This window comes from Lissotriton vulgaris, unplaced genomic scaffold, assembly GCF_964263255.1.
Source record: "Lissotriton vulgaris unplaced genomic scaffold, aLisVul1.2 SCAFFOLD_848, whole genome shotgun sequence".
NCBI classification, from domain to species: Eukaryota; Metazoa; Chordata; class Amphibia; order Caudata; family Salamandridae; genus Lissotriton; species Lissotriton vulgaris.
The window spans coordinates 605,003-618,663 of NW_028245995.1; the positions used below are offsets into that span (position 1 = coordinate 605,003).

The 13,661-nt window shown below is 44.3% G+C and overlaps 1 protein-coding gene across 2 annotated transcripts in view; it reads left to right on the forward strand.

Annotated features, from left to right (window-relative positions):
- The window catches only part of LOC147666178 (trypsin-3-like), a 41,840-nt gene extending 28,688 nt beyond the window's left edge, over positions 1-13,152 (forward strand). For both annotated transcript variants that reach the window (XM_086949243.1, XM_086949244.1), the window contains exon 5: positions 12,695-13,152. In XM_086949243.1, the coding sequence (XP_086805369.1) occupies positions 12,695-12,844 (150 nt within the window). In that variant the 3' untranslated portion in view covers positions 12,845-13,152. The remainder of the gene's footprint in view (positions 1-12,694) is intronic.
- The last annotated feature ends 509 nt before the right edge of the window (positions 13,153-13,661 follow it).

Sequence of the window (13,661 nt, forward strand, 5' to 3'; positions counted from 1 at the left end):
CTACCTCTGTTGCCTCTTTCTGCACTTCTCTTGCTCTTTCTGCACCCTTCACGCCTGTTTCAGCACCTCTGTTGGTTCTTTCTGCACTGCTCTTGCTTTTTTCTGCACCTCACTTGCCTCTTTCTGCACTTCTCTTGCCTCTTTCTGCACTTCTCTTGCATCGTTCTACACCTCTGTTGCTTCTTTCAGCAATTCTCTTGTTTCTTTCTATACTTCTTTTCCTTCTTTCTTCACCCCTCCTACTTTTTTCTGCACTCCTCTTGCCTCATTTTGCACCTCTCTTGGTTCTTTCTGCACTGTTATTACTTCTGTCTGCACCTCACTTGCCTCTTCGTGAACCCCTGTTCCCTATTTCTGTACCTTTTCTGCCTGTTTATGTACCTCTCTTGCCTCTTTATGCACCTGAGCTAGAGGTAGTTTTGACCCCCCTGCCCTATTATGTACTGGGGCCTTACAGGGGAGGTCATGCCAATCACAGGGATACCCCAACCCATAGTGTACCCTAATGTTTGTAGGTGTTTTCACTGTATTGTAAGTGTCTTTCAGCATAGCACTGGCTCTGGGCCTGGTTAGTCAGAGTCAGTTACCACCAGTACCAGTCAATAAAAAGTTGAGGGCACATGATGAATTTGAAACAAGGCCTCTTTCTGCACCTCTGTTGGTTCTTTCTGCATGTCTCTTGCTTCTTTCTGCACTTTTCTTCATCTTTCTGGACTTCTGTTGCCTCTTTCTGCATTTCTCTTGCTTCTTTCTGTGCCTTTCTTACTCTTTCTTCACATGTCCTACCTCTGATAGCATAGTTAGAAATTTGCATTTAAAAAAACGTAGAAATTTACTGAAAAAAGCATAAGTTTCAGGGACGTTATAGTTAGAAATTATCATTTAAAAAACCTTTAAAAATCACTGAAAAAACATAGGTTTCAGGGACGTTATAGTTAGAAATTATCATTTAAAAAACCTTTGAAATTCACTGAAAAAACATAGGTTTCAGGGACGTTATAGTTAGAAATTATCATTTAAAAAACCTTTGAAATTCACTGAAAAAACCATAGGTTTCAGGGACGTTATAGTTAGAAACTGGCATTTAAAAAACCATAGAAATTCACTGAAAAACCATAGGTTTCATGGACGTTATGGTTAGTTGGACATTTCACTTGTACAAAATCAGAGAAATTTGGCTGTTATAGTTAGTTGAGCTAACTATAACTCGCACCCCCTCAATGCACTGCTGATGATGTCACATATTATATCATTCATGACATGGTCAGTGACATCACTGATGACATCACTGATAACATCTCAAATGACATCACTGATGACATCATCCATGTGATAATCAGATGCACCTCCTCACACCCTAATATAACTTTTGATACACCCATTCTGAAATACAGACTACCATTTTCGAAATCATACACACACCAATACCAGTTACTACATGCCCACTCACTGATTCGTAGGTCTACACACACGTCCACTCATTCACCCATACAGTCACTCATACATGCAGTCACTCATCAATACAGCACTATCATTTGCACTTATACACCTATACAGACACTCACATATCACCACTCATCCATAGAGTTACTCACACACCAGATCAATCATGCAAAGAATAATTCACACTCCCATTTACTCACCTATACAGTTATATACACACCACCTCACTTATTCATAGAGATACTAACACATACTTACTCTCTTATACAATCACTGATCCAAGCACACACTCATCAATACAGCCACTCTCACAATCACTCATTCTCACATATAGTCATTTATATACTCCAACACTCACATATACTGCCTTTCACATATGTAGTTATTCAATAATGTACCACTGATACATCCATTCACTCACCAACACACCCATTCACATACCCACCCACCCATACAGCCCTTCACAGATGCACTCTTGAACCCATACACTCAGTGAATTACCCACTCATGCACAGAGTCACACCCCCACCCACTCACACAGACACTCAGGCACCCATACAGATACTCAAACAACCAATCAATAACTCATATAGACCCTCATGTAGCTACTCACCATGCCATGCAGCCGCTTACACGCCAACTGACAGACTTATACAGACATTTACAGAGTTTACTCTCTAACCCATGCATTCAGGAAGACACGTTTAATCACTCACTTATACAGTCAGTCATGCACCTACTAAATCATCTATTCAGACACTCATACACCCACTCATAATTCAATACACCTTGACACATATTTATATAAAACATATTTCAACTTTACAGAAACACACAGTCACTGGATGATGTCATCATTGATGTCATCAGTGATGTCACTGACCATGTCATGAATGATGTAATATGTGACTTCATCAGCAGTGCATTGCGGGAGCACAAGTTATAGTTAGCTGAACGGATTATAACAGCCGAATTTCTATGGTTTTTTACAAGTGAAATGTCCAACTATAACGTCCCTGAAACTTATGGTTTTTTCAATTATATATATATATATATATATATATATATATATATATATATATATATATATATGTATATATATATATATATATATATATATGTGAATATCTGCTTGTATGTATGTGGTATTTTAATTTATTTATGTCTGTAGCTTTGTATTGTATGCATGTGATATTTTCTGGCATGTATGCATGAAGTATTTGTATGTATGTGGTATTTGCATGCATTTTGATATGCATCTTTTTATGTACGTGGCACTTGCCTTATCTATGTTTGTATGCATGTGGTTTTTGTATGTATGTTCATATGTGGTATTTGCATGTAATTATGTTTGTATGTTTATATGAGTGTGGTTAGTGTATGCATGCTTTATGGATTTGGTATCATTACTGTGGGAAATTGGGTTATTGTTGGTCTTGGTGATGGGTGAAACACTAATCAAGCATCAACTACAACTCCTTTCAGGGTGAAGTCACAAGTGAACCCCAAATTAACATGTACTCAACTCCCTGGTAACTTGGCACAGAGCGGTCAGGCTTAACTTATATGTAATGTGTAAAGTATTTATGCAGCACTTCAAACATTAATAAAGTGAAAAGACAGCACAAGAAAAATCCCACACCAAGTTAGAAGAATAGAGTCAAATGTAATAAAATATTTGAGATCAAAACAGTAAAACTGGAGAAGTGCAATTTTAAAGATTTAAGTAAAAATAGTGCCTACAAGCACAAAGCGCCAACTGTGGTTATCTGGTCATGGTGGACTGGGACAGAGTCACAAGTTCAGGTCGACTACGATGAAGCGCGGGTGGGAAACAGCGACTTAGTTAGCCCGCGGAACAAAGTATCTTAAATCCTGGTTGTGGAGCGTTGCGAGATCCTACTTCGAGGATGTGTCGTGCAGCAGCGTTTCCAAGGAGCTGCGGAGTTCAATGCGAAATTCTGCATCGAGGATGCATCACGCAGCAGTTGTTCTGAGGTGCTGCGGGACCTTGCTTTGAAGATGTGTCGCACAGCAGTCGCTCTGAAGCAAAGCTGCGAGGAGATGAGTTGAGCAGCATTGGTTCTGTGCAAGACCACAGCCGAGTTGGCACCTTCAGGCTTACTCACGAAGGTCCAGGATTGGGGTGGAACCACATGGGGGTAAGAGTCTGTGATTGTCCTGGGCTCAAGATGCCGGTCCAGTTCTTCTCATTCTTGCAGCACAGCAGTCCTTCTGAGTCTTCCACAGGTCCAGATGTGTACCAAAGAGTTGGGACTGAGGGTCCAATATTTATAGTTGGTGCCAGCTTTGAAGTTGGAGAAGGTTCTGGAGGTTTCCGCCCCAGAGATGTTTGGAATTTAAACCCCCCCCCCCCCCGGCCTCAGCTTGCCTGGGATCACAAAAGACTAGTGTCAAACCTTTTGTGAGTGTGCAGAGACAGAGCCTTTATGATGTGTAAGTGTGGTAGGGGACAGCTCCTCTGCCCTATCAAAGCAGTGATGGCCCATCCTGCCGACACCTATTCCCCCTTTGTCTCATGATCTGGGAATAATACAAAAAGACCAACTGCCAGCTACACCTAGTCATGTGACCTTGATACAGGCTGCAGTCAAAAAATGATTGGGACAAGAAAATGTCAGCTTTCTAAAAGTGGCATTTTTAGGATTGTGACTTAAAATCTAACTTTACCATTAAAGAGGATTTCAAATTACAAGTTTTTTAAACACCAAACTCAACATTTCTACCTGCTTTAAATTGAAAGTTTCAAAAAGATCAATTGATGGGACGGAATGCAGATCAATGTCATGCATTCACCCCAGTACAGAGATCTGGGCCTAAATCCATGTTTTTTTTGCTCACCATGCCATTCCAGTTTGCACCCAGCCATATGCAAATCAGTATTGTCCGTGTGCCTCATGGGAACAGTCCAGCCCGAACTGCCAAGCCAGGTCCTCCCAGGACTAGAAACAATGATCCGAGTAGCTTGATTCCAGTGGCATGGAGAGCATGGGACCCATATCTGGGCATACCTGTCCCACTCGGGGTGAAAAATGCTTGATGGACAGAATTCCATCCATCAAGTGTTTCTTTTGCAAACTTTCAATTGCAGAAGTGGAAAACAAATTCACAAGCTTTTCACTACCAGGTCATGTGAAATATAAGAACACATGTACAATTCTTTGAATACACTGCAACCTGGTGTATTGGCTGTTTAAGGCCTACTCTAGGGGTATAAGTATTAAAAAGGTAGGTATAGTCCTGGCAAAAGGTTTATTTTGCCAGGTCGAAATGGCAGTTTCAAACTCTACTACAGGCTGCAATGGCACACCTGAGATGCTCAAAGGGCTTCTTCAGTGGGTGCCACAATCAGTGCTTCTTCCTCCTAGTAGCAGCTCATTTACAGGCCCTGGGTACTTGTAGTTCCACCTTACTAAGGACATACAAGTAAATTAAATGCGCCATTTGGGTTTTAGCCACTTTCACTTTGTTTAAAGGGGAGAGCAAAGGCACAATGGCACTGACAAGCAGTGGTAAAATGCATAGTCCTAAAAGTCAACACAAATGGGTTCAGAAAACAGGAGGATGAATGCAGAAAGTTTGCGGATGACCCTAAAGAAAGGGCCAAGTTCAACAAGAGCCTCCTCCAGCAAAAGCCAAGGTAGACTAATCAATACCGTGATGGGCTCCCTGCTTTGGCAAAGAAACGTGGTGGAAGGCCCTCTTATGGAGTAGCACTCGTCAGTTCTATGCTGCTCTGAACTTAGCTTGATCCCTCTGTCTACACTCTCCGGTGTCACTGGGGGAACGCTTCTCCTTTCGTCTGAACCCCTTCTGTGACGCGCCTAACCTTGACTTGCTCAAAGATGTATCTCATTAGGGAGTTAGTAGCACCATGACCAACAAATTAATGTGGCCCATTCTGTCCCTTAGATCAGACTTCTGTCCCCAACCCAAGGAACAACATGTCCACAAGGACAGTGACCAACAAAGGCCACTGACAGCGTTCAGGGTCAAGAGCCAGGCCCCGGGCCATCCACTGGCAAGTGGAGGCTCCAAGCTGGGATGCTGGACAGGCCTCTCTACCATCCTTGGGGCTGGCAAGGAGTTTCCTATGGGCTCCTGAGTGTCTTCTGACCTCTGAGGGTTCTCAGTCTGGGGAGCAACAACCCCGGGTGTTATCCACCCTACTTCCACACTACCAACCACCAATTCAAGGGTGGTATCCTATTCTGGCCTTTCAGACCAGGGGAGTCACTCTGAGGCTGATCAGGGGACAGTGATTATTCCTCCTTCACCCCGACCCTTCATATAGGCTCCCGTACCCACTGCTTGCGAGTGGCATTCCCAGAAAACTGAACTGTCAGCGAGTCCTGGGCGGCCAACCCTGTCAGCTCTCCTGGCACCGAAAACAACCTGTTCTCCGGAATGCAGTCTATGAGTATCTGGGGACCAATTACGACCCTCCTCTGGATCCTCTCCCACCTCCAGGGATACCAGGGCCATAAGGCGGAAAAAATTCTGCCCCTGGACTTAATTTATCCTATACATCTGGCAGTGAACTGTTTGGAAAAAAAAACCTTTCTCATACAATAGTCTGGCTCACCCCGGTGTCCCTCAAAGCAGTGGCAGGGATCAAAGTTCACCTTTGCTTGGTGGAGGTGACAACTTGTACCTCATCGCAAGCTCACCTTCTGATTCTTTCTCCTCCCTGAGGGATCTCATGGCATCGTCTATGACCTGCGCCTGAGGGCTCTTCCCCCTAAGGCCACATCTATGCTTCTACAGAGGTCCCACCAGTGGGTGGTTTCTTAGGGCAGACAGAGTGCTGATGCTTGTATCCTGACTAGGAGTAGCCAAAGCAGAGGGTTTGGAAATGAGGTTCCCTGGGCCCCTGCAGACAGAACATCCAGCATCTTTATCAGAAGGGGCTTGGGACCCCTTCCCCCCACTGTGATCTGGGACTTGTCAGGGTCTCCTTCAACCTCGGCCTCACTCTTCTGGTGGGAACCTGAAAAAGCCCTCTTGGAATAACTCCCAAGTACCGTCTAGGATAATCTGGTACAGATATCAGAGTTCCGCCTCTTTTGCAAACTCTCTGGCATCAGTGAGCTTGCTGTCAACAAAACATGTACTAAGGAAGTTCTTTCTAAAAACAAGATTGCACAACCCAGGAAAATCATTCACTTTACTTCCTCGTACCCAGGCATTGAGTGCCTTGGGGTTGTAATCAAGGAAATCTACTCAACTGGTTCTGCAACTCTTGGCTCTTCCTCAACCCGATTCAGTACTTCTCCGGGGTGATCCCAAACTTGCTAATAAGGATGGTTTTCATGGGAGTGTTCTTCATCTGGTGCTTGGAATTTCCTGTCTCCCTGCCCTGGCCCCAGCTCGTCTGAGGGCAAAAAAAACTATTGTAAATCACTTTGTGAATGTGCTGAGGCGAAGCCTTTGTGATGTGTAAGTATGGTAGGTGACATCCCCTCCCCCATATCAAGTCAGAGATGGTCCCTCCTGTCAACACGTATTCCCTCTTTGTCTCACAGTCTGGGAGTAATACACAAAGACAAACTGCCAGCTATGCCTAGTCATGTGACCCAGGATACATATTCAGGCACCAAATGGTTGGGACAAAAAAAATGCCAACTTTCTAAAAGGGTTTTAAGAAGACAGTGGTTCTTGTCCAGCCCAAAAAATGGTCCTAAAAAAGAAGCGCTGGAATTAGCGTCAGGCTTAAGAACAGTATTACTGATTGCCAGGAGTAGGCAATTAATGCTGGAGGGAGCAATTAAGGGGTATGCACAGGGACAATAGTAGATTCAGAGAATTATGATATATGATACGATTTATTCCCAGCAAAAAATCATATATAATTCAAGTGTTCACATAGGAAAAGTGAAAACAGGCGTGCTGTGATGAGTGAGGGTGACTTTTTTAAAAATTACATTGCATTGACAACACATATATGAACTCTTCAGAAACAAATTATACAATGCATTCAGTCAGTGCGCACCTATCACCTAAATGCAGAAGTAGCCCGCTCCTCCGGTTCAGACTGATTCACGCGGTCACCCAAAAAATTCAGCTGGCTCATATATTACTGGTCCTGAAGATGATCTCTAGCCATTGAGATCAAAACGCCGTCGACCCCTACAACAAGAACTCTTTGTATTTTGTATAAATTGTTTCTGAGAAGTTCATATATGTGTTGTCAATGCGATGTAATTTAAAAATAAAGTCACCCTCACTCATCACAGCACGCCTGTTTTCACTTTTTTTATGTGAGCACTTGAACTATATATGATTTTTTGCTGGAAATAAATCGTATAATATATATTAATTCTCTGAATCTACTCTTGTCCATGTGCATACCCCTTTATTGCACCCTCCAGCATTAATTGCCTACTCCTGACAATCATTGCTACTGTTCTCAAGCTTGGCGCTAATTCCATGGCTTCCTTTTTAGGACCATTTTTTGGGCTGCACAAGAACCACTGTCTTGTTAATACATTCATTCACCCCAGGTTCGAATATTGGGGTACCCTTGTTCACTATAACACAGCTTTCTAAAAGTGGCCTTTTTAGAATTGTGACTTAAAATCCGACTTTTCTATTAAAGCAGGCTTTAAATTACTATTCTTTAGACACTAAAATTGAAATTTCTACCTGCTCCGAATTGAAAATGATCACTCATTAAATGTAATAAGGTAACCCAATTTTATCCTATGGGAGAGGTAGGCCTTGCAGTAGTGAAAAATCAGGACATGTAAGTGCATGTCCAACGTTTTAAAAAAACTGGACTCTGCCCCATGGTCTGTTTAGGGACTAACTTGGTGGTGATTTATATGTATTTATTTATTTATTTTCGAAATTTTTATTGCGCATACAAATACCCGAAGGTGTCTCGGCGCATAAGGGGCTAAGAGCGATCAAACAGCAGCTTACTGGTTAAACAACCATGTTTTTAATAGCCTACGGAAGCTCATCAGATTGGGGGCAGTTTTAATCGCCAACGGCAGCAGATTCCACAATTTGGGTGAGGCCACCAAGAAGCGCCTATCTCCCCATGTAACAGTTCTTGTGCGAGGCACTGGGAGAAGGCGGGTGTTGGCAGATCTAAGCTGCCTCTTGGGGATGTACGGCTGAAATGCTTCTGTCAGAAATCTAGGCCCGACACCCTGTATTGCCTTATAGGCAATGCAGAGGGCCTTAAATTTAATTCGGTTCTCTACTTTTAGCCAATGTAGGTGACGAATGGCAAGAGTAGTGGACTGGCGACGGGGGATGTCAAGAAGAATCCTTGCAGCCGCATTTTGTATGGACTGCAGTTTCGCTAGGACATGTTTCTGAGTGTTTAAAAAAAGAGCGTTCCCATAGTCAATTTTTGAAAAGACTAGGGTGGAGACCAAGGTCTTCCCAGCTGAGGTAGGGAGGTAGGGCAGTAATTTCTTGATTTTCTTTAAGATAAAGAATGCAGCTGACACAACCTTGTTGACATGAAGGCTGAAAGACTGCTTGCTATCAAAAATAACCCCCAAATTTCTAACCTTCTCTACCGGGGTGGGTGGAGAGCCCAGCTGGACAGGCCACCAGATGGAGGACCATTCCCGAGAGAGCTTACCGAAAGTCATAATCTCGGTTTTATCCGAGTTAAGCCTCAGACAGTTGGAGGCCATCCATGTGCTAACCGCAAGCATGGCCTTTTGGAAATTGGCTGCCACCACTGGGCCATCCTTGTGGATTGCCAGGACCAGTTGGGTATCGTCTGCGTACGACGTAAGTCGTAGTCCATGGGCCTTTATTATCCTCGCTAAGTCCGCTACATAGATATTAAATAGCGTAGGACTTAGCGAGGAACCCTGTGGGACTCCACAGGGGAGTGCAGAGACAGGAGAGTAGAAATCACCCAACTTCACTGTCTGGGTACGGTTGGCCAGGAAAGATGAAATGAGATCCCTGGCCATGCCGTTTATCCCCAGGGCTGCGACACGGTCGACCAAAATAGCATGGTCGACCGTGTCAAAGGCCGCAGACAAATCTAAGAGTATCAGGACGGCCACACCTCCCTGGTCCATGATGGCTCTGATCTCATCTGAGGCCTTTATTAAGGCGGTCTCGGTTCCATGCCCTTTCTTGAAACCAAACTGCGTTTCGTCGAGAAGTCGGTGAGTGTCGACGAACTCCGAGAGTTGTTTGTTCATCAGAGATTCGCAAATTTTGGCCGGAAAGGGGAGACACGCAATTGGTCTGTAACTGGCCACAGCTGTGGGATCCAGGGAGGGTTTTTTCAAAAGGGGTTTAATCACCGCCTTCTTCCATGAGGTTGGATAATGACCAGTTTGAAATGCAGTGTTGCAGATTGCCATAAGTGCTTCGCTTAGGTTAGCCATCACAGAGGGAGGGCAAGGGTCCAAGGGGGAACCAGACTTAATGGTGGAAATGAGACTACTGATGTGGTCTTGAGTGATGGAGGCAAAAGAAGAAAAAAGATCGTAATCGTGATCTAAGGTTGATTCATCCCTAATACAGATTCTGGGTTTGTTCCTTATGTCCTCCTCAAAAGATGAATATATGTCTGCCACCTTGGTAGTAAAAAAGGTGGACAGAGCATTACAGAAGGTCTGAGAAGGTTCAACCCCGGGTCCAGTGGGAGGAGTGGACAGTGTGGTGACAACTGAAAGCAGTTCTCTTGCGGAGTTCTTGGCATTCTCTATTTGAGCAGATAAAAAGGCACTTTTTCGAGCCGTGATCGCTCTTTTATATACTGTAAGGGCGTCCTTATAGGATTGCTTGGCTATGGGACAATAGAATTTCCTCCAACGCCTTTCTAGGTTCCTACAGTGCTGTCGATGGAGCCTAAGTTCTTCGGTGTACCAGGCCGCCAAATAAAAAAGGAAGGTTTAGGCCTGGCACAACATTTATTTTCCAGGTCGAACTGGTAGTTTGAAACTGCACACACAAGCTCTGCATTTGTTATGGGGATTCTACACCTACCCGGAACTAGGGGCAGGAAAACAGGACCTCTGTGTATAGGGGGGTACCAACCTATCAACTTAGCACTCAAAATTCCAAAACCGACTAGCTATAGTGTCTCATTCGTTCGCCTCCAAAAATCACAAAGCTACAAATGATTAGACAACCCAGAACACAACACTCCAGACTCTCTCAGGAATCGCGGTAGCAAGACATACCCTTTTGCTCGCTCACTCGTACTAGTCCAAAATAAGAATGGGCAGAGTCACTGTAATAGTTCGAAATGTTTATTTTAACTATCGTTCTCTACAATGCAGTATACCAGCCACTACCAGCAGCTAAATGCATAAACTTGGAACAATTAGCATTGTTACAATTCCATAGAGTACAAAGGGGGAAGTAATTTTATAAAGACAGTGGAATAAGGCCTAAAGGCCCAACCACCCTCACCTTGACTGGAAGAAGTTATTCATATAAAGGAAGATCTCTGGGTTTGACAGCAGACCCCATACCTTAAAGCCTGGATGTAAGGTTTAAATCATAGGAACAGCATAGCTCTTCTCCATGGAACGGATTTATTCCAAGTGTGTGTTAAAACAACATGTATCCCCGTAATATCAAAGCACAAGTCTACGGCATTGCAGCTCTGTTTAGCATGTTTTCTGTAGGCGCTAGGGACTGACCTGAACAGAATAACAAGGGGCTTTGTTTATCGACCTTGCACATCGTGTTCAGACTAAACTCCAGGAACTCAGCAGAGAAAGTGAAAAGCAGACAGTTCTCATGTGAGAGACATAAAGAGAGTCTTGCAAAAATAAAGCATGTCGTAACGTGCGCAAAAGCAGCATCATGGCAGCAGAGCTCATGCTAACTTCAATGTCGACAATGACCCTAAGAGCCCCAACATAACAGTGGCAGGCCTGAGACATGTTTAAAAGGGCTACTTATGAGGGTGCCACAATGAAGGCTGAAGGCCCACTTGAAGCATTTCTTCTACAGGCCCTGGGCACAGGTAGTAGCAGTTCAATAGAGACTTGCAAGCAAATTAAATGTGCCAATTGGGTGCAAGCCAATTTCACCATGTTTAAGTGAGAGAGCACAGGCACTTTAGCATTGGTTAGGTGTGTTAAAGTGCACAGGATCTAAAGGATAACAACAAAAAGGTTCAGAAAACAGGAGTGTGGCAGCATGGGGGTATGACCCTGCAGAGAAGGCCTAGTCCAACAATTACATTTTTATTTTCATATGTGCAAATATATATATGTGGTATTTTTATGCACTTCTGCATCCATGTTTGTATGGTTATATATATGTGGTTTTTGTACGAATGGTTAAATGTATATGGTGCTTGTATTCTTTATTTATTTGCAGTGTCCTATATAGTGCTACTTTTCAGCCCCAAGGGTTATCACAGCGACTTACAGAAGCTCAACTGACCAATGACCGATTGGTCATTGGTCATTGGGTTTATATAACAATAAGACTTAGAATTAGGTTAAGCGAGGCCAGCTAGGCATGCCTTAGCATGTAGCAGTCCAGAATGTTACAATATGTGTTATATGAATGTGTTATTTGTATGTGTGTATGTATAGTATGATGGTATCCATGTGTCTGATACTTGTATACATGTATGTTTGGAGGCACGTGATAATTATTTAAGTATGTTGCATTTGTTTGTATGTACATGTATTTGTGGTATTTGTGACACATACCCCTAAAAGACAGCTGAGAGCAGGACATGCTTGAAGGTCAGTCACCCTTATGCACATACCTCTGGGTGACAATGTATGTGACTGTCATCACTTTACTCCCTCCTCTGGAATGTCAACACATGCCTCCACACATTGACTCTTCAGAACACACACACACACACACACACACACTCACACACCCACTCACCCACACGCACACACACACACACTCACCCACACACTCACCCACACGCACACACACACACACTCACACACACACACACTCACACACACACACACTCACACACTCACCCGCACACCCTCTTACACACACACACTCACACACGCACACACACACACACACACACACACACACACTCACACACACACACTCACTCACTCACTCACTCACACACACACAGTGTCCACCCTACCATGCCAGGTTCCTGTACCTGTTTGCTTCTCTGGCCTTGTGTTTTGTGACTTCTACACAGCTCTCTGCCACTGTCCACTGTTCTTCTGCCTTTGAGGCCTCTAGTGAGTGACCCCCTAATTACCTCCTCTCTCATGTGTTTTCTCCTCTGCAGGGTGACTCTGGGGGGCCTTTGGTTTGCGGCGATGAGCTCATGGGTGTGGTCTCCTGGGGAAGGGGCTGTGCGCAGAAGAACTACCCAGGGGTCTATGCTCCGGTCTGCAAGTACATCTCATGGGTGGAGGAAACCATGGCCAAGAACTAAGGAACGGATCACCAACGGGTGCCCACTGGACAGCGGGGAGCGCTTCAACATCAATACGCAGAATCCTAGACGGGATTGGACAATAATGTGGGGTCTCCCATCCCGCCTCCATCAACGCGACTTGTGTGGGGTCTCCATACCTCCTCGGTTACTGGTGTGGGGATCCATCCCCACATTGGTTACTGGTGTGGAGTTTCCATAACCAGCTTAGTCACTGCCACAGTGTCGCTTACTCCTGCTTATTCGCCAGTCGCGATTGATGTGCCCGTTCACTCATGGTACCTGCAATAAAGATTGAAACTTCTGTGGACAAGAGAGCTGTCAGGTCATTGAATGAAAGTCCCCTCTCAGGAGAGATATTGATTGCCTCAGGTGTGCTCTGATCTGAAGTTCAAGGAGGGAACAAACAAAAACTTAACTCTAAGAGTTCTATTTTTTGAGGGCTCACAAGTTACTGGGTCACCAGGGGGCTCTCACTCCTGGTGCCCAGGGGCCCATTACTTACACCCTCAAACTGGCACCTGGATATGTCTTCTAGCGCTTGGCTCTCAGAGTAAAAAGGCAGAGCTCACACCAGGCAAGTACTCACAAGATGGCAGCTGGCAAGTCCAGTTGAAACCCTTGCAAAAGGGGCTTTGCAAACCACGTGCGGTGCTAAACACAGACCCTACAAAGGTTTCAGTGGACACATAACACATGACATCTCGACCAGGCCCTTGAGTTGGAAGGCGCCTTAAGCGTTTCTGCCCCAGCAAACCCTAATCCACGAATATGAGCTTTTGGAAAACCCTACAAAGTAAGACAATGATCACAAGTC